Raw genomic sequence first — 21,832 nt, 5'->3', positions numbered from 1 at the left:
CGAGACATATTGTTTATTACATGGGACAAAATGCTCGTGGTGCAAAAAAAAAAAAAAATTGGTAACACATCAAAGAAGGGGAGGAGCTGTACATTTTAATTGAAAGTTGGCGGTGATACCAGATTTTGAGTGATGTTTAGAAGGTGGTAGAACAATAAGGATTGCGGTATTGTAGAAGTTTATTCCATAGGATTAGCCCAGCATACACAAAAGAACGACCCCATAAGTTATGAGATTGTGTTCGAGCGAGTAAAGATGATCTGACAGACTAAAGGTTCAAATAGGGATCGTATGGATTTATCAAGCTACACTTAATTGTAATGATTATTTACACAGTGTGCTTTAATCGAACATATTCTCATATCTACGTCTTTTACAACAACAGAAAATGGAATATACACACCGTTCATAACAATCACTTGGATTACAGTAGTAACAATCAGAAAATCTGTTAGACGTAACGCGTAAGCCTTCTGTCAAACTCATTTCCGCGCAGAGAAATCTCCGAATTTCTTCAAGCTGCTCATGGGTCAGTTGTACTGGATCATGTGACAGCTGACCTCCAATCAGAACAAGCGATGCACACCGGAATGTTGTAGGCTGGGTGCGGCGAAAGTTAGACATTATAGAATGAAGTGTGTCCGGTGCAAGGTCCTTTTCGAAATAGTCATGGACGATGACTCCCACTTTACTTTTTCCTGAATAAGATTAATATTTTTTATGATTTATCTAAGATATTTTAGGTGCTCAAAGACGGAAGATAAATACAGTCGTTGAATGAGCCCCTAAAACATTGAATATAATTGTCAAGCATTGAGAGAACGAAGCACTTGAACAATTGACTGTCAGCGTTTTGGTGAACATCTCTAAGTTTTGTTTCTTTTCTTTGTTTTATTAAACCAATCATTACACGTCGAAGCACTGACAATATTGATCGCCATCAAAGAGTCAATATATTCTTCCGCATGGTATCTAATTTGATTTTAAATAAATGGTAACAGTCTTTGCCAATTGTCAGATCCGACAATTCTGTCGGACGATAAAATTAATGTTGATGAACCGCTCTCCAGATCATGGAAGCGAGTGGGCTTGAGGTCCCTCCGCGTTTCGCGTTTTGGAACCAGAATCCCTTAAAAATCAAATCAAAATAAAGATCAAATGAATCCTCTTTGTCCACCCATATTTTCCCCGATCGGCCACTCAAAGTTGATTTTTGTTTGTTTCTTTGAAGGGGTTGTCTCAGTGGCATAATGGAAATTCTGAGGGGGCTTGATACGGTATATCGCGTAAAATTAATAAGAAGTTGCGAGCGAGCGAAGTGAGCGAGGAAAAATGTTTACATTTTAATTACAAAAATCAAAGTTTGTGATAGATTTTTACATAACATTTGAAAAATTATAGGCTAATATTTCACACTTATCCATTTCTCTCCATTTTCTTGGTTGTGAAAAATTGGTGGGGGGGGGGGGGGCAAAACGCTGATGTCCTAACAGTCATTTCTTAGCTTTATTCTTATAAAACAACATGAAAATGTAATAATATCCTAGGCCCTATTTGAATAGTGCGAGCGCGAAGCGCGAGCAGAAAGTTTTGATATTGGTTCTGACATGATCGAAAAGGGACCTGTTAAGGACGATTTGAAGTTAGCCATTAAGACGATACATATTTCAACTTTTAGATAATGAGAGCGTGAATCACTAAAAAGCTAAAATTATTTTGACATTCCGAATTAAAAAATTGACATTCATAGCACTTTCTGAAATAAACGATGTAGGTACATGTATAAAAAATAAATAATTGATGCTAGCGCGATGCACGAGCGGAAAAAATTGAGATTTCAAACCTAAAAATGGGACACTCTATTCATGTTTTGTAAATCATGAAAAAGGGAAGTTCCTACATTATTAATGCGAGCGCAAACTGGATCATTTTAGCACGTTTTGAATAAAGTTCAAGCTGCGTATCTCAACAGACATGTGTGTGCGTGTTTTAGAGTTACACAGAATCTGGGCATTTTGAATACATTTCATTTTTTATCATGAAAATCAATAATGCGAGCGCGAAGCGCGAGCGGAAAATATTTGATATTCCGGTATGAAAAGGGTGAATTTATATAAGCACTTTCTAAAGCACTGTGTAGGGGAAATGTAAAGTGTATGTGGATAGCACTTAAATGATGCGAGTGTGAAGCGCGAGCTGATGTTTTTATTATTTTGACATAGGACATTCTAGGCCGAAAGACATTTTGTCATCATATGAAAATGATGACTATCTTCCTATTCCTCTTCCTAAGCGATATGAAACTTGTCGATATTCCTTTCTGAAAAAGGGACAATTTAGTTAGTTAGGAATTCATGAAAATTCTATTATTATATTTTTAGTGTAATAAGCCTAATGGGTGAGTGAAATTTGTTGACATTTGAAACCTGAAAACTGGATATTTTAAGCAATTTGTGATCATGAAAAGGATTAATGAGTTGATATATTTGTAACTATTAAAAGCAAATCGCGAAACGAAATTTTTGATAAACTGTCATAAAAAGGGGAATTTAAGTAGTTTGTTATAGAATTGATATCTCAGAATCTTATGGAATAAACAAAGACAATATAATTATGTAGGCCTACATGGCAAATCAAATAAACCAAGCGCACGGCGCAAAAAGATGCATTTGATATTCACACCATAAAACGAACATTTTACTGAGCACTTAGAAAAATCAATTTGTAAATCAAACAAAATAATAAAAGCTCGATGACCGAGCTGAAATATGTTTTGTATATCGACTTCAAAACTTGATATTTTGAGCTACATATCAGCCTATTGAGCAAGATATGTATCTCATCGAACAGGCTATGCGAGTGCGAAGCGCGAGCCAAAATTTAATAAAAAGACATGAAATATATATTTTCAAATCGTTTTCCTAGTCTTCCCCTGACCTTATTTTATTCACTTTTCTCTTATTTTTCCTCTTCTATTTTTCTCTATTTTTTTCTTCCTTTCCCCCTTTTTTCTTTTTTTTGCTCCGCCAATAGGGGGGGGGAGGGCGCCCACCCCTGGATCCTCCTATTTTTTATGCACTGGGTCGTAATAAAATAAATATCTTTGGAATCTTAACCTAATAAAAGTTTATTCCGATTTTATCGGAACCCACGTCTGAACATGACTTCTAAAATTAATTACGTACCCAAATGTCTAAAGGCTCTCCGCAGAAATCCGTCATAAAGTGCACCTGTGACATCAGTTATCGGGTATCTTCTGTTTTTTATGGAGTGGCAGAGTAGAAGGACATCGACCCTTCTCAAGTCAAACTCGTCCATTTCATTGATATTGTACGGCAGTGATTCGAAGTTCACACTTTCCACGACATCCGGCGTCATATTTTGTTCGATATAATGAATAAGACCAGATACTGCTTGCGAATAGCCTTGACAACATACGGTAACGTTCTTTCTTACAGAGTCACTGAGAGTTGAATCAGACTCCACTAGGGATGACTGAAATGGAATAAAGGAGAAAATCACAGCGAGGGAGATCCATCAAATTCGGCGCCAATAATTTTTAGGCTTTAATTATTCGAACCTCCTCTCTTTATCATTATTACATCAGATTCCTATTTGCTGTCAAAGTCAATCCACTCTACATGATTCACATGTATGTGCATATAAATGTGAAATATATCTATTTTAAAAATGGGGGTAAATTAAAAATGTGGAGACAGATACTAATCCTGACTGTTCTGGCCAATGATTTGACAATTCTTAGTGTCAGCTTGGTACTTCTCTGATTATGAGATTCAGCAAGTACACTCCCAGGACAATCTGCGGACATAACTTGGAATGTGCTGGGAAACCAAGAACTGCCACCTCCAGCTACAAACTAGGCATGCTAGGGTAAAGGGCGAAATCATACCTACCCTGTGAAACACTCATACATTTCCCTTTCACTTTGCATTTTGTAACAATTTTACCACCCAAGTTGAAATTTGAACAATTAGTCATCGCAAACTTTACCTTTTTTTGTGCCAGCTGGATCTCGGGACATCACTGAATCTGAACAAAAGCTTATATCAGACATCTCCAGCATTTTTCACTATGGTTTTATCATATAAAGTGGGTTTTCATTTCATTTTTCATTTAATACTTGTTTCTCCACACTTTTCCCAAGCTTGACAATGATTATATCGTCATTTTCTTAAATGGATCTGTACCAATGTTAAATTGTGGAAATATCTTCAGGATATTACAAATGGGCGATTCCATACGTGTCGTACGGGACATTTCGACACCAACATCTAATCTTTTGGCTGATTGCTTGAGCAATAACAATTTATGGTTTGTCAATAATAAAGTTATAGTGGGTAGTCATGCGAAAAACTGGTTACCTACACAAATTGTTTGATTATGGGTGAATTACAGGTGAAAATGTTGTGTGTCGTAAAGAACTCAGAAATGTCCCGTACGACACGCAACATTTTCACCTTTAATTCACCCATGGACAACATATTTTTGTTGGTTGTCATTTTTTACATGACGACCCAGTAGAACTTTATTATTACCACAACATACAATGAGGTTCCTCGTTTGTTTAGATAGTAGGTTGAAAAATGTTGTGAAAATGGCTGATTTTTCTAGCATGGAATCGCCCAAATGTATAATTTTACAGGATTGTTTTTAAGTGTAAACTTTTTTTTATACGCACTGTCATGACTGTAGTCTCGCTCTGCTATGCAGGCGAAACGAAAGCAGTTGTAGTTCATGTATAGACAGAATGTGGAAATGAAAGCTTAACCATTTAGCGTATACTGTGTGTAATTTACAATTTAATTCTGATTATAAAAACAGAGCGAGGGAACACAATAAAACAGAGTAATGAGGATAAAGAATTAGACCTACTTGTACGGAAGAAGAAGCCATGTCCCCAGCATCCTTTTGGCAACAAAGTGATCTCTTCAGATTACAAGCTCATGAAATCTTCAAACTAGATCCGGATCACATGATCGCAGATAACATTAATACATAACCGAATCGAAATGACAAGCCAAGTGTACACTGGATTTGTCATTACGAATGCGTACGTCGAACGTTTAGGACTCGAATCAAAGGTCAATAATGGAGGAAATGTGTATTATTATTTGACATATAAGCTTGCGCTGCGGAGGGGTTGATGACTTTTCAAATTCGAGAAAATATAAAGGCCCTATGGAAGCAACTACAGAATTTGCATATCAAAACTGAAAGTGAATAAACCTCATTCGCATTATAAAAATGAAAGGTTTATTTTTTCACTATACATGTATATATCATCCAGAAGTTATAAGCGAAAACAAAAAATATTGAATGAACAATCAAATAATATTGAATGAACAATCAAATGAAACACAATCATGATAAAAGATATCAATGAATTAAAGTTTTACTATAAACATGATATATGAAATTCTTTATCAAGTTCTTTTAATGCCTGTTCATAAAATACACATAGCATTATACGAAATCATTATAATCTGGGAATAGATCGGAGTCTACAACGAATCGACACCACTATAACGACTTTTAGATGCGGGTATTGTACTTAAATGAATGTCTGTATAAAACTGGGAGAATGTCTAATTTACATATCATACAATAAAAAGGTTAAAGTATCATCTTCCTTTAAAGTTTGCATTATCGAGGGTATGGAAAGGCTTATTAGAAATAAACAATAATACATAAAATAAAATGACAGGAATGTATGAAAAGTATATTGGAAATATTTACAAATGTCAAAATGAGTTACTTGTTTCAACAAAAGACAAGCATACATAACTTTTTTAGTAGATTGCGACTCATGACTGTGCTATTAATTTGTGATACAAATGCTTCCACAATTCCGATGTATATCTCGTACAGATCCGCAACGGGTTAACCAATATACGTACAATATAAGTTTCAGATCAGTGTGCGTGATTAATATCTATTTATTTATTTTGCTTTAGTTATTTTGTACTGCATGGTTAGCCTGTTCACTTTTGAAGAAAATGCCTTACAAAAGCACCCTGCAGTTTAAACAAACATCATTCAACGTGAACATATAAAGTAAAGGTTTTTTTTTACATTCTGTCCTTGCGTGCACACTTATTATCCTGAGGAACATACTGTCCAGTGTGTTGGGTAATAAATGTTGGTAAAAATAGGTCCATATATGCTTAAAGGAAAAGTCCTCCCCAATCATTAATTTCCCTCTTTATTACATAAATAAGGATGAAATTCGGGCATGTCGGGGTCAAATGTTTACTACCATGCAGTGGATACGATATTATCTGACAATCCTATATCTGACCAGAAAAAAAGTCCCTCGACCGGATTATTAAAAAAAAAACGGAATTCATAAAGGAATCTCCTGAGGGATCAAATTCATCACCTGAAATAGTATAATAGCCTTTACCCTTCCGCCAGTCAAAATATAGTTCCAAAGTTGGTGATATTTCATCCCGATCCGGGGAAAAGAACTTCAGTAATAACCAAAAATAGAACCAGTATTACATCGACAATCATATTCACACACTTTGTCAATCAGCCGTATTAAAAAAAGATGAGAATGGGTTGGCTGAAATTAATATCTGTTGCCTTCCCGATGTTAATAGGCCCGTGCGACCTCCAAAGTGTCATCTGTCAGCCTTCGCTACAGCCATATATCATATTTATTTAGTATCCACCATGCGAATATGCTCATGGTGCAAAAAAAAAGAATTGGAAACACATCAAAGGAGGGGAAGAGTTTTAACTTTTAATTGAAAGTTGGCATGGATACCAGATTTCGAGTGAATTTTAGGAGGCGGTAGAACAAGAAATATTGCGGTATTGTACACTGTTAGAAAAAATAAAAGAAGTTCCTGCAGCAGAGTCTCGAGAACACCTGTAATCTTACCGAATTGCGTAATAATCATTCTGTAAATTCATAAAACAAGAATTTTTCTGCAATTTAACAGAACAGGTCTGTTTAAAAAAGGGAAAAGGGTGTTTTATTCAAGGAAATTTATAAGATTCCATACATCAAATATCAATTTCCTGTAAGATTACGCAATTCGGTAAGATTACAGGTGTTCTCGAGACTCTGCTGCAGGAACTTCTTCTATTTTTTCTAACAGTGTAGAAGTTTATTCCATAGGAAGAGCCCAGCATACTGAAAAGACCGACCCATAAGTTATGAGATTGTGTTCGAGCGAGTAAAGTTGATCTAGCAATCTTTGGTTTCCAAGAGGGACCTATGGATTAATAAAATTAAACTTAATTGTATTGAGGGTCAGGTCTGTTTAATGAGTGAACTCTTATGAAATGATTGTTTCCAAAATTTGTATTAACTGAACACATTTTCATATCTACGTCTTTTACAACAGAAAACGGAATATACACATCGTTCACAACAATATAGAATACAGCCGCAACAACCGGTACGTCTGTTAAACGCAACGCCTACTCTTTCTGTCCAACTCATTTCCGCGCAAAGAAATCTCCGAAGTTCTTCAAGCTGCTCATGGGTCAGTTGTACGGGATCATGTGACAGCTGACCTCCAATAAGAACAAGCGATGCACACTGGAATGTTGTAGGCTGGGTATAGCGAAAGGTAGACATTGAATGACGCTTGTCCGGTGAAAGGTCCTTTTCGAGAAAGTCATGGACGATGACACCCACTTTACTTTTTCCTGAATAACATGAATATTAAAATGATTATCTGAAATATTTTAGGTGCTCAAAAACGGAAGATAAATACACATGTGAATTGGCTCCTAAATTAAAATAATTGTCAAGCATTGAGAGAACGAAGCACTTGAACAATTGATTGTCAGCGTTTTGGTGAAGTTTTGTTTCTATTCTTTGTTTTATTAAACCAATCATTACACGTCGAACCATTTACAATATTGGCCGCCCATCAAAGGGTCAATTTTCTCCCACATGGTATATTTGCTTCCAAAAATCCAACAAGTGGAGGCGCAATTCAATTTAGCACCAGAGGAGCGTATCATTGAAGATCTCGACGGACAGTTCATCTGACAAGTCCCGTTTCATACCATTTTTTTATCATGGTAAAAAAAAAATTCAACCGATTTAAAATCAAGAAAAGTTGTCAGACCTGACAATATTTGTCGGACGATAAAATAAATGTTGATAAAACGCTCTGCTGATAGAAGCGAGTGTGCCCCGAGGGTCCACATTAACCCTGGACCCAACTACAAAGGGTCCATGCATTGACCCTCCACCTTTCGCTTTTTGGAATCAGAATCCCATAGATCAAATCCAAAGATCAAATGAGTCACACCCCAAAATTAAGATACCTCCTATTTGCCCCCCCCCCCCCGGTGATAATAAGCCCAGTACAATCTACTTCAACAAGTATGCAAGTGGTTCCCCTTGAAATAAAAACCGGATAGATGCCTCTAGCCTTGTTCTTACGCACGCTGTTTTTGTCGGAGTTGGGTCGAAAGAAAGGTTGGAGGAAATGTCGGCGTTGTGTCCGTCTGGAAAGAGGTCGTGGTAAGTTCCTCCGACCAAGATACTCCTGATTTATCCAGGAGTATCTCGCTATCACGACTATAGCTGACGCGCGTAATAGATGAACTAGGAGTAGTCCTCACGGCCTCGCGTTAAACTTCCGGGTCAAATTGCCAACAGTTGACAACAGCTATTTAGATTTCCCACGGAACAACCGTGTCACTACTACTTCCTGAAGTTACTTTGGCCCTCCTTATAATGGCCCCTGTGAAGGTCGTTGTAAACAAGTCAGAGTTTCTCTCGTGATCGGGCTTGTGGACAATGGGTCGTAATATAAGATAAATATCTTGAATTAAATTGCTGCGTAATAAAATTTTACACCCACTTCATCGGATCCCACGTCTGAACATGACTTCTAAACAAAATTACGTACCCAAATGTTTCGTGGCCCTGGGAAGAAATCTATCATAAAGTGCACCTCCGACATCAGTTATTGAGAAACTTCTGTTTTCTATGGAGTGACAGAGTAGAAGTACATCGACTCTCCTCAAGTCAAACTTGTCCATTTCATTGATATTGTACGGCAGTGATTCGAAGTTCACACTTTCTACGACATCCGTCATATTTTGTTCGATGTAATGAATAAGACCTGATACTTTTGACTTTGCTTGCGAAAAGCCATGACAACATACGGTGACCTTCACTTTACTGTTTACAGAGACAATGTGAATTGAATCAGACTTCTCTCGGGAGAACTGAAAGAGAATAAAAGAGGTAATCACAGCAAGGGAGATCCATCGAATTCGGCGCCGAATAATTTTCGTGGGGGGCTTTATTTGAGCCTCCTCTCTTTATTTAACATGTCTACATCAGATTCCTTTTTGCTGCAAAAAGTGAAATGAATACTGATTTTTATCATTACTATATAGGCATATATAATTTCATTATGACGAATGAATTCGATTGGATTGGAATTTAATCAACAACTTCAACGTTCTTGGCACACAATCACCGCCTAGGCCGATGCTACTCTTAAAGCATGAGGAAGGAAGTTCCAAAACGTGATATCCGGTAAAAGAGCAAAAATTGTTTTCATTAACACATATAAGTATTGTGTGTGTTAATGAAAACAATTTAGCGTGAGGGTTTTCCAATCATACCTCACACTGCTGTTTTTCAAATGAAATTCGGCCCGGAAGAAATCCTTTCTTTTAAAATTAAGCGCATTAAAAACACAACTTTCGCTAATATCTACTTGGGCGGGTTTTTTTTTCAAATTCGCCAAGTTTAGTAATTAACGCATGCTATCTTAGTTAATTGTAACTTATGAGCCAAATAAAAATTGGAAAAAAAACATATATATATTTTCTGAAAAAGCAATCAAAACTCATGTCAGGTTTGGCTATTGACTGAATATTGCTAGCTTGATACAAGGAAATGAAAGCTTTACACATTAGCGTACTGTGTGCAATTTACAATTTAATTCTGATTTAAAAAACAGAGCAAGGGAACATATTACAACAGAGTAATGAGGAGATGGAATTAGACTTACTCGTATGGAAGAAGAAGCCATGTCTCCAGCATCTTTTTGACAACAAAGTGATCTCGGAATGGAAAGGCTGAGCTTAACCAGTCTTCAAACTTAGATCTGTAATGAAAATAATATAAGTGAGAAAAAAATTGTTCACAATATGAACATTTTTTTTTCTCACTTATATGATTTTCATTACAGATCGAGCATGTGATTCTAGACACATAGGAGTAATGCCGGTAAATTTGCTCACAAATTATACCTCCTATTAAAGCCTCTTTATTTCCTGGATCCGGATCACATGATCGCAGATGATAATACACAAACCAAGTTGAAAGCCTACATGTACACGTGACTTGTCATTTCGACTGCGTCCGTCGAACGTCCAGGATTCAGGTCGAGGGTGAAGGAAGGAATCAGTTTGCGCTACGGAAGGGTTGATGACTAAATTAAATTCGGGGAAATGTTTTTGGAAGCAACAACAGAATTTGCATATCAAAACTGAAAATGTACAAAACTTACTCGCATGAGGGGGATAGGGGCGCGCGAACGCCTATATGATTTTCCAAGTAGTGTAAAAGGCAGAGGGACGAATGTTTATTATAAAAAAAAATGTGTGAATGATTAATCAATACTCTGATTTCAAAAATGATTTAAAAGTAACATGAATAAGCCTATTTGCAATGTTATACTGGACACAAACAGGGAGAATTCTCTCTTGAAAATTCTTTCTTGAAATAGACCTACTTCCCCCGAAATGCTGGCGTTTGGTATTGCAACATAACATTTGTGAAATTTGTATACAACAATTCAATTTTTTTAAATAGAAATCCTTTCTGTAGGAGTATACCCAATTAGAGTATATAAAATGTGTAATAAAATTGTGCCAGGATATGCATTGATAAAAAAAATGTTTTATGATATCGAGGAAAGAATGGTATAGCGAAGGAATATTGCCTGTGTGTACCAAATAATAAAAAAAGATATTAAGTGAAACTGATATGATTATAGCCCCTACAGAAATTTCCAAGCGTGCGACTAGCTTGCGCAAGCTTGCGGCATTCTAGTAACTAGCATGCGGCTAGCTTAATAAGCGTGTAATATGCGTGCAGAGTAATAGTTAAGCGATCTTTTAGCGAGCAGGGACTGTTCACTAGCATGCACTCGCTTATTAAGCGAGCGCCCTGCTAGTCGCATGCTAGTTACTAGCAAGCGGCACGCTTAAATTTCTGTAGGGGAGGTGAATACATTGAATTTTTCTTACAATATTTTATGTGATTGCCTGAATAAAAGCAGATAATGATGATGAAAAAATATATTACATGTTATTAATAATAACCGTTAATTAGTTAATTGATTCATTCATTAATCAATCAATCAATTAATTAATTAATGGTAATTTGCATTAAAAGTGATGATAGAAATAGTAAATCAATATTTTTCATCAATGCTAGATTATAAACACGTCCTTTTACGCCCGTTTCATTGAAATGAATTCAAATTAGCTTAATATATCCGGTAGCTATATAAATATATATAATGCTTGACTCTATATACTATCCAAAGTTCTTTCTAATGTTCTTTTCATGGTTTTTCTTTGAAATATAGCAAGGCAGTGTACGAAATTATGCACTGCAGTTTGAGAGTAGATCAGACTGCAATGAATCAACACCAGAAAAGACGTTAAATTGCCAATTCGTTCACTGCCAACTCATGCACTTTCCACATGGTCTACCTTCATTTAGTCTAATACCATTCTGTCCATCAACATTTCGTCTAACAAGGGTCAATAAAACCATTTGGTTCAATCATCACTTCGTCTAATCACCAGTCTGTCCATGACCATTTCATCTCATAACCAGTTGGTCTAATATTCATTTTATTTTCATTCATTTCGGCACAATTTACACTTAGTCTAATAAAAACCATACACACCTTTTTTTTGTTTTCCATATCTTTAGTACCCTTTCCGCGACTTTTATGGCGAATTTGCACCTACCGAAATACTAAATACACCTAATATGCGGCATCTTTCATAATGGATTTACCCTTACCAAATTAGGCAACCATGTCGTAGTCGACGAAACTAACCCAAGACCAATCAAAACTATTACTTTGCGAAGGCATCGGTCGGTTTCGTTGGTGGGACTAAAACATTTTGCCACAGTCACATCGGCAAAAACTGACTCCTCATGGATCAAATCTATTATGTTATTTCCAATGTCATGCCATCGGTCGGTTTGGAGTTGGTTTCATTGGTGTAACTGCGAAATGTTGAATGGGATACTATACTATTTTAGGTAGTAATGTTTCTTTGTAAAACAAATTTTAGAGGGTACATGATAGTAATTTTAAGGGTGCATCTGTGACCCTCTCTAGCACGTTTAAATTTAAATTTCAATGAAATATTTATTTTCTTCTGATTGACATTTCGCAGGTTGGATCCCAATTCATATAAAATGCACAAATCAACAGAAATGTAACAATGAATGTAAATATATGTATGTATTTTATTTACCATGGATGGAGGCGTAAAAATAGCAGCAGGTGCTTGTGTCGGGATACGCCTGTAAGAGTGCAACTTAACAACAATTACCAAAAGAAAAGGCTACGAGAAGGAAATAAAAAGAATAGAGAAGAAAAGTGCAAACATAAAGCACCGTTTTCAAAGAACTGTTTAAAATCGCATTAAACATCTTTAGATTTACCAAAAACTAAAGCATGACTATCACAATAATGAATATCATTAAATGCAATATTCCCGGCATTTATTGCAGCCTTTGTGATCTGAGCTCCGTAACACAAGGGTTTGTGATGGGTTGCAAATATGAAAGAAGCGCACTGATTGGTTCCCGGTCAGTATTTTAAACAGAGTGCGCATGCAACGATGATCTTGATTGGTCACTGGTATTTAGCGATTGATTGCAAACCTTCGAGTTACGGAGCCCTGATTTACGAATTTAGTAGGCTTTTGACAAAAGTAATACTTTTCATCGAGAATTTTCATGTTATTGGGAAGCAGCGGCGCAATGAGCCAAAACTTTTGAGTAGTCTAGATACAGTGTATCGGAAAAAATGAATAAAAAGTTGCGAGCGAGCAAAATTCCCACATTTTTATTACAAAAAATCAAAATTTGTGGTGGATTTTTATATGAAATTCAAATAATATCTTTTTTCATCCTTTTTTATTCATGACCAATCCTGATCGGAAAAATTGTGGGGGGGGCAAGCCCCCCCCCCATCTGTACGCCACAGTTGGGAAGGGAACATTTCAAAGTTCGTCCTAGCACTCCTCTTTTGCACCCCCTACTATAGAAGACCTATAATTGTCATCATTTTATTCAGTCTAGCATATCTAAAGAATGGAACAACATCCTCTTCTTTATCAAAGTACACTACAGATCAATTTTTAATAATCTCTGAAAACTTACCGCTTTACTACACTCTAAAAAATGAAGTGCTAATTTAGCTCTTAAAGGGCGTGTAAATAGTACTTTTCTTTTATCTCCTTAGTACATGCATTTGCTGTACATTGTCATAATGTATATAACGTCGGCCTTATGCCAAAAGGGCCTTAACCCGATTTTAGGGGTTCTGAATATTTTATAATAAATTTAACACATTTCATGTAAAACTTAATAACTTAACACGTTTATCGAAATTGGCTTCAAAAGCAAAAAAACGACCACAAACTTTTGATTATTAGAGAGGCCAAAACCTTTATAAACGCCATTATCTCGGAATGGCCAAAAGCAGTTAAGGCCCTTTTGGCATAAGGCCGACGATAATCTGATGTGTTTTTTAAAGGACAAGTCCACCCCAACAAAAAATTGATTTGAATAAAAAGAGAAAATTCAACAAGCATAACACTGAAAATTTCATCAAAATCGGATGTAAAATAAGAAAGTTATGACATTTCAAAATTTCGCTTCATTTCACAAAAACAGTTACATGAACGAGCCAGCTACATCCAAATTAGAGAGTCGATGATATCATTCACTCACTATTTCTTTTGTTTTTTATTGTTTGAAATATGAAATATTTTGATTTTCTCATCATTGTCATGTGAAATGAAGTTTCATTCCTCCCTGAACACGTGGAATCCCTTTATTTTAACATTTTGTGCTTCAGGCAAGGAGGTCCTAATTGTCAAATTCGTAAAAATTGAAATATTGTATAATTCAAACAATAAAAAACAAAAGAAATAGTGAGTGAGTGACATCATCAAATCTCTCATTCGGATGTAACTGGCTCGTTCATATAACTATTTTGTTAAAAATAAGCGAAACTTTGAAATGTCATAACTTTACATCCGATTTTTTATGAAATCTTCAGCATTGTGCTTGTCTGATTTTTCTCTATTGATTCAAATCAACATTTTTCTGAGGTGGACTTGACCTTTAACACTCTTATATCGTTTTACTTTGGAGAGCGTACTAAATGATGGTTATTATTATTATTATTCTTGTTGTTATTATTATTGTTATTATCATCATCACTATTATTATTATCATCACTATCGTCTTTAGATATGAACATATGACTATCTATCTACACGTATAGAGTCACGTTTGTTTTCCATAAAGTCATATTTCATTCGATTGAGACGGAGTATGATCAGCTTTGGGGGTCTTTCGCCAAACATGAAGATGATGAACGGGATGAACCCTTCTTCGATTTGATCTAATTAATGCTCGTTTCAGATTTACCCAATTATGACATAGCACGATGAAGTCAAATATGTCAAACGGGCACAGTAGCAGACTACCGGAAACTTAATACAGTGCGTCCCAGAATAAACGAAACCGAGATTTAGCGATCATTTATCATAACTTAATCATAAATAGAATAGACAAATGATCTACCAATTTAAAGCTTAGAATCTCCTCTTTCCTATGATATTACTTAGGTTATTTCTTATTCACGCATGAGTGAGCAAAAACAATTTGAAGAAAGGATACCAAAAACTCATTTGGCGGGGGTTATCTTGGTTTCAAAAAGAAAACCACATTTCTGAAAAGTTCAATATCTGCTCTTTGATTTGGTACCAAAATTACAAAAAATGGTCGAGAAATAAAAAAGTTCTGTTCATTTGAAATAAGGCTTGTATTTCCATAATTTCATGAGATAAACATGTTTTCACCGGTATCCCACAGAAGCTTTCGCATGGTGAACAAAAGATTTAATGCATGGCTGATCGTCAACAAAACAGAGTGTCGAGAGAGTTTGAAAGCCATCCTGGAGAACCTCTTCATTTTATGAAATTATTGAAATTCAAGCCTTATTTCAAATGACCAGAACTTTGTTATTTCGTTACCATTTTCTGTAATTTAGGTATCAAATTAAAGAGGAGATATTGAACTTTTAAAAAATGTGGTTTTCTATTTGAAACCCAGATACCCCCGCCAAATGAGTTTTTGATATCCTTTCTTCAAATTGCATTTGCTCACTCATGCGTGAATAAGAAATAATCTAAGTAATATCAGATGAAAGAGGAGATTCTAAGCTTTAAATTGGTAGGTCATTTGTCTATTTTATTTATGATTAAGTAATGATAAATGATCGCTAAATCTCGGTTTCGTTTTTTCTGGGACGCACTGTACATGTATATTAAAATTGGCCTAAGCTGATTTGAGTATAAACATAGAAAGGAGCATGCCGAAAAAGGGCAAAGCTTGTTTAAACTGACGAAAATGGAGGAAAGACTGAATAAAATGAAATGAGTTGAAAATAATTTTTTCAGCGATATCTCGGTTTCTATCTCTCCCTATAAAAATTAAATGTCTTTTTTGTTAATTCTCAGTTCATATATTCACATGTAATAAAGCACACAGGTCTGTAAAGCATCGCTTGAATTCTTTCCGACCAGTTCTGAGATGTTGCCGAGCAGAAGAACTGACGCAGATCAGAGCACTTTTCATTTGTCAATTCGACTAGATAATGTGACAGCTGGCCTCTAATCAGAACAAGCGATGCACACATGAATGTTGTAGGCTGGGTGTGGCGAAAAGTAGACATTTTAGAAGGAAGCTCGTCCTCTGAAAGGTGATTTTCTGGAAAGTCATGGACGATGACTCCTACCTTACCTTTTCCTGCACAAAGGACGAAGTATAAGTCGTGTCACTTTTTATGGTTTTGATTAAGTCATCACCGTTTTATTTAATGATACTGATGAACAACCTCTGATGTTTATCATGAACCTCATCTTTCTAACGAAATGAATGTTTCTGTCAGTTGTAACAAATCTTTCTGCATTCAAAATACCATACTCCAGAAAAGAGCAAATGTTAATGTCTTTGATTGGATAATATCTGGACAAGAAAAGCATTACAAAACGTTATCTACTAACCAACCATGATGGGTACGTATGCTCCTTGAACACATGTTTTTCTGAAGCTGTTTGATCTGTTTAACCAGGATGAAAGGATATCTAAATGTAGACAAAAAATATTATGTATATGCGCATGGTTTAAGTCGCCCTTTCTATAATAGTGTATTTTTTTACATTTATCCCCTATGTTGCATACAGTCATTCATGTTCCAGATGAATCTCATATTTGCAATCATCATCAGCTATTATTCTATAAATAATATTGACTGGACAACTTCATTTATTATGAATATCAAAGGAAAAAACGAGGGAGATATACAAGAAGGCCGAAGGGAGTATGGGTAACGTTACAAGAAGCATGAACCTATTACGGAATAAGTCAATGCAAGAAGTATACAAATGACTTGAATGACAGACTATTTGTAACAAAGAAACGCATTTTGTGCGTGAATTACTTTCAATATAAACTAACAAAATATGGCTTAAGTTTGCAGTCTCAATACAACACTATAAACACCTTCTCGATGCAATTTTACACCCAAAGTGGAAATAAGGTGCACCATTTAAGGTGCAATTTGTTTGCATTCAAAATTTCCCGAAAAATGCACTACCTTTAAGGTGCATGATGTAGTTTATTGCACCCTTTAAGAAGTTTCTTAGTATTGTGTAGGGTGCATAGAATTGCACACTTTTCTTAATGTGATAGCTTTCCAGACTTTACCTGTCAAGAAGTTGACCCGGCTGGTAGGTATCAGACAAAAACAAAATTCACAAACTGCAACATCAACGAAATAAATAAAACTGTTGCAACTCCCCCCCCAAAAAAAAAGATAATAATAATAATGAATAATGAATAATAAATAATAAATAAATAAATATTGAGTGTCTTCTGCAAAGTGCACCCTTCAGTGAGCCACTTTGTTTTTATCTTGATTTGAAAATTGGAAAGCGCACCACATCAGTCATTTCAGACCATGCAAATTTGTAAGAAAATAATATCTATATTATTTTATTCAAATGAATATATGATTGATTACAAGTTGACAATAACACCATCTCCTATCGTGTCTCTTGAGCAAATCTAAAACATATAGATATTAATCATAAATGCCAGTTGTGATAATGATCTAAAATTACCGAATATGATCAAAATTGATGAAACCACCAAAATATTTATATAATATTGACTGGCCTTGAGGGGAACATCAAATATATTGCCAGCAAAAGAATCATATTGGCCAGAGTCTTTAGACGAGGGCAATATGGGTCTTTTAAGGGCAATATATTTGATGTTCCCCGAAAGAAGAGCTAGTCAATATTTTTATTATCCTCCAAATCAGATATCTAGAGCAAAAATCGTGATAATGGTGTGTTACATATATGAATAATTGTAAAAGAATTTTAAAAGGCAATTACATTTATCTATTAGTTATTTCCCTTTAAGGATAGCCAAGAATTGTAAAGAACATTCCAGGATGTCTTTTTATTATGCAGGCCTTGCCTATTTAAAGGCCAAGGAGTTTTATTGTTGAATAAGGAAAAGCCAAACAATAGAATTGTATTGGTAGTGGAAATGAATAGGCTTAGGTATTTTGTTTACACTGTTGATTTCAATGAGGTCATTCAAGAGTGTTCTGGATTTTGACTGCTCCTGAAAGGAGAAAGTTCTTTTGGAAGACAATTCTAGAAGCTTGTAGATTAGTCGAAATTTGAGAATGATCTAGAACACTTGTAATTAGTATAAAGCTGCAGATTTTTCAAGATGATCATCACATCATATTAGATCACACCATCACATCATATGAGAGCAGGAGATCACATCACATCATATGAGATCACTTCACCAGATCAGATCAGAGTAGTTTATGCATCAATGAACTGTTTGCAGTTATTTTGAGAAATTATCAGTTCTCATCGAGATCATCAACATCATCAACCTGTTCAATGAACACGCTTCAACCCATGGATTGCTGAAATTGACTGTTAATCATCATCAACATCGTCTTCACGGACATTTCAACTCGTTGCAGTGACTCTTATTATTCATCGGACTTCAACATCAGTTTTATCATCGCCATCATTGTGAATTTTCGCCAGTCAACTGGGATTTTTATCATGTGGATTATTACTTGGATATAGCATCATCACTTCGGGATTTTACATCGGACACTTCAAGAGATTTATGTAAGATCATTATTTGTTTTATTTTATGTATAATTATTTCCTGTAATAAAAAAAAGGAAAATTCAAACTTAATATTTAAAAATCTTCTGTTATTTGTTGCAGTATCGTAAAAGGTGATATTTCGTTTTAAAATAGTTATATTGTGTCTTGTTAATATAAGGGTCTAGGCTCTGCACTTTACCATTATGACGTACTTGCAAGCGCTTGGATCCAGTGATGTGGTCTTCAAAAAGAAGTCATATAATCGCTTTATTTATGGATCTAAGTAAAGCCTTCGACACCATTGATCATAAGATTTTATTACATAAATTATATAATTACGGATTACGTGGAGTTGCCTGGTCATGGATTAAAAGTTATCTTTCAAATCGACAACAATTCGTCTCAATTAATGATATTAAATCTCCGTTGTCCTTTCTTAATTGTGGAGTGCCACAAGGTTCGATTTTGGGGCCACTTCTGTTTTTGATATATATTAATGATATAGTAAATTCTTCCCAAATTCTTTCGTTTATTTTATATGCTGACGACTCCAACATTTTATTGTCTCACAGAAATTTAGATGAATTGATCAATACAATGAATTTAGAACTAAAAAATGTTTCGTCGTGGTTTAAATGTAACAAGTTATCCTTAAACATAAGTAAAACTCATTTTGTTCATTTTCAAGCCACTCATAGGAATGACGATTTTCCCAAAGACATTCTAATTGATAATGAGCCAATAGATAAAAAAGAATCTGTGAAATTTCTGGGCATAACAACAGACAAACATTTATCATGGAACCAACACGTAAGCAAAATATCCTCATCAATGGCTAAAGGAATTGGAATATTATACAAATTGAAGTATTTTTTGCCAGAGCACTCCTTTTTAATGATATACAATGCATTGATACTACCATATATTAATTATTGTAACCTTATTTGGGGAAACTGTAGTAAAACCAACCTTGAACATTTACTTTTATTACAAAAGAAAGCTGTTAGAATCTGCACAAAATCAACATATCTTTCACACACTGATCCTCTTTTTTATCGTCTAAAAACGTATAAGATATATGATATAAATACCATACAAATAGCTATTTTCATGTATAAATATCATTACAAACTGCTTCCTTCTGTATTTACCGATTTCTTTTCATATAATAACAACTTACATTCATATCCAACTCGGACTTGTCAGAATATTCACTTAGAAAATCCTAGAACACTATTAGCACATAAAACACTTAGACATCATGGGCCTGACATATGGAATACATTGCCTAGTCCGCTGAAACAGTTAAGATTCATTTCTCCTTTCAAAAAAGGTATTAAATCACTATTATTGAATAAATATTCACAAAGTTAATAGGCTATTTCTCTATATCTTATGAAACACATGTTTTAAAAAACAGGAAAACAACAACTATAAGAATACAAATAAAGCATACATTATGAGGACCAAGCGCCCCCCCCCCCCGTCATTATGCACCTGCACCCTTACGTTAAGATAATATAGTAAGAATAATTATCATCGTTTTCTGGGGTTGCCACGCAGTCAAGTTCAGCTTATAGTGGCAACCCCTGCAACCTTCTAATAATCGATGTTTTAATAGAAAATGCATTATTATTATTTTTTTGTATGTTTTGCTTGTCAGTTATATGTATACTATTATTGTATTTTCTTTGTTAATATGTTCATGAAAAAGTGTTGCAGAAACCAATAAATGGAAAAAATGGAAATGTCTTTTATTATGACGTATATTGTTGGCGCGCAGATCCTTATGAAGCGTATCTCTTTATATGCATCCTCAAATGCCCGGATGTGAGACCAGGGAAAATACAAAGGTACATATTTTGCGTCGTCTCTGCATAGCGCATGCAAAGTAAATATGCGCATTGAGACCGAGGAAAATACAAATAATATACCTATCCCTTCCCGATATTTATGAATCTAGGGCAATACGGTTTTGTAAATGACCTGCTCAGATGTCTGATACGGGTGATAATTATCTGTATCGGAACAAAACATGTTTGCCAAATGATTCTAGTAACAAAAATGAGCCATTGCTGAGAAATAGACAAAAGCCTTGAATTCCACCCAAATGGCAGGGTTTTTCCAGAAAAAGTGATACACTGTCCCCACATGTGCTTATCTGTGTTGGTGAGCTATAGTGTGGTCCCTTTTCAGTTTTAGGTTGTATGATTTTCCCAAAGTTGGATTTATATATGTTAACTAGATCCAGATCATGTGATGACATTGACCTTGATTTTACAGACTTTCCCATGAAATCAGTGCTTGCGTAACTACATTCCTGTAACTCTAAGTTTAACACTTCTATAAACAATGTTAATTTGGGGGGAAGAACCAAATTAATACCCCGTTTGCTGAAGGACATTCATAAGATATAAAAGTGAGTCATCCGCTTCATCATTTGCAATATTCTCTCAGAGCAATGGTGTTCATACATTTGCAAAACCCTTGGATGATAACATAGTATATTTTGAAGGCTTATGACTTGTACTGGCGCAAGTAAAATAATTCTGACAATCACTCAACTTTTGATTTTTTCTTTTGCTTTGTCAGTTATGAATTATTTGGCATGTAGTCGGAAATATTGACCATCAGCACATGCTGATAGGATTCGTTAACAAAGTAGTGAAATTAAAATATCAAGTGCAAATTTTAAAAACATGAATATTCTATAATCAAATTCATTAAAATGATTTCATCAAGACAAGAAATCCACTTGCAATGTATTATCCATTCTTTTTGACAAGCAGATCCTGCTGAAATGTTTAATGAACAAATTCAAATTTAATACTATTACAAAGCTTAATGAAATACACATACAAAAAACAAGTACAATACACAGAATTATAATGACTGGAATGCATCAAGCTTTGAAAATATACCTCGTCTTCTTGTTGTCGGGTCACTACACAAGACCTGTCCAGTGGAGGGTACAGGATCTGACTTTGGGGTTAAATGACTCCAGATCTTCGGCAGGGCACGGCTCTAGTATAGGAGGGGGCATACCAGAAGGTGTTGCATCGTCTGATCCTCCCTACAATCGCAAGCAGTGTCCCCATCTATGTTGTAGCCCAATTTCTGCATAAGGACTTTCAACCGTCCTGTCCCAGACCGTAGGCGATTTAGGCATAGCTAGGTTGGCCATTCCTTACTTGAACCCGGGGGGTGACTTTCTAGGTCCATAGGATAGCTTGTGCGTCACAGACTGGAGGTGGTTGGACCATAAGTTGACCCTTTGATTGTGAGCATAGCAATCGAGGGGTTCAGTTGAGTGAAGGAAACTAAGTCTTGATTT

The 21,832-nt window shown here is 35.3% G+C and overlaps 1 protein-coding gene across 1 annotated transcript; it reads right to left on the bottom strand.

Moving 5' to 3' along the window:
* Positions 1-7,106: 7,106 nt before the first annotated feature.
* LOC121405565 lies at positions 7,107-10,142 on the bottom strand. The gene is made up of 3 exons (XM_041596495.1): positions 10,023-10,142; positions 8,904-9,225; positions 7,107-7,683 (listed from the first exon to the last, which is right to left on the bottom strand). Exons 1-3 carry the CDS (start codon positions 10,041-10,043, stop codon positions 7,337-7,339), a joined length of 690 nt encoding a protein of 229 aa, XP_041452429.1. The 5' UTR covers positions 10,044-10,142; the 3' UTR covers positions 7,107-7,336.
* Positions 10,143-21,832: the final 11,690 nt, after the last annotated feature.

Source organism: Lytechinus variegatus, chromosome 18 (assembly GCF_018143015.1).
Source record: "Lytechinus variegatus isolate NC3 chromosome 18, Lvar_3.0, whole genome shotgun sequence".
Lineage (NCBI taxonomy): Eukaryota > Metazoa > Echinodermata > Echinoidea > Temnopleuroida > Toxopneustidae > Lytechinus > Lytechinus variegatus.
Note: the sequence above shows the minus strand (reverse complement) of the source record. Positions and strands in the feature narration are given on the sequence as shown.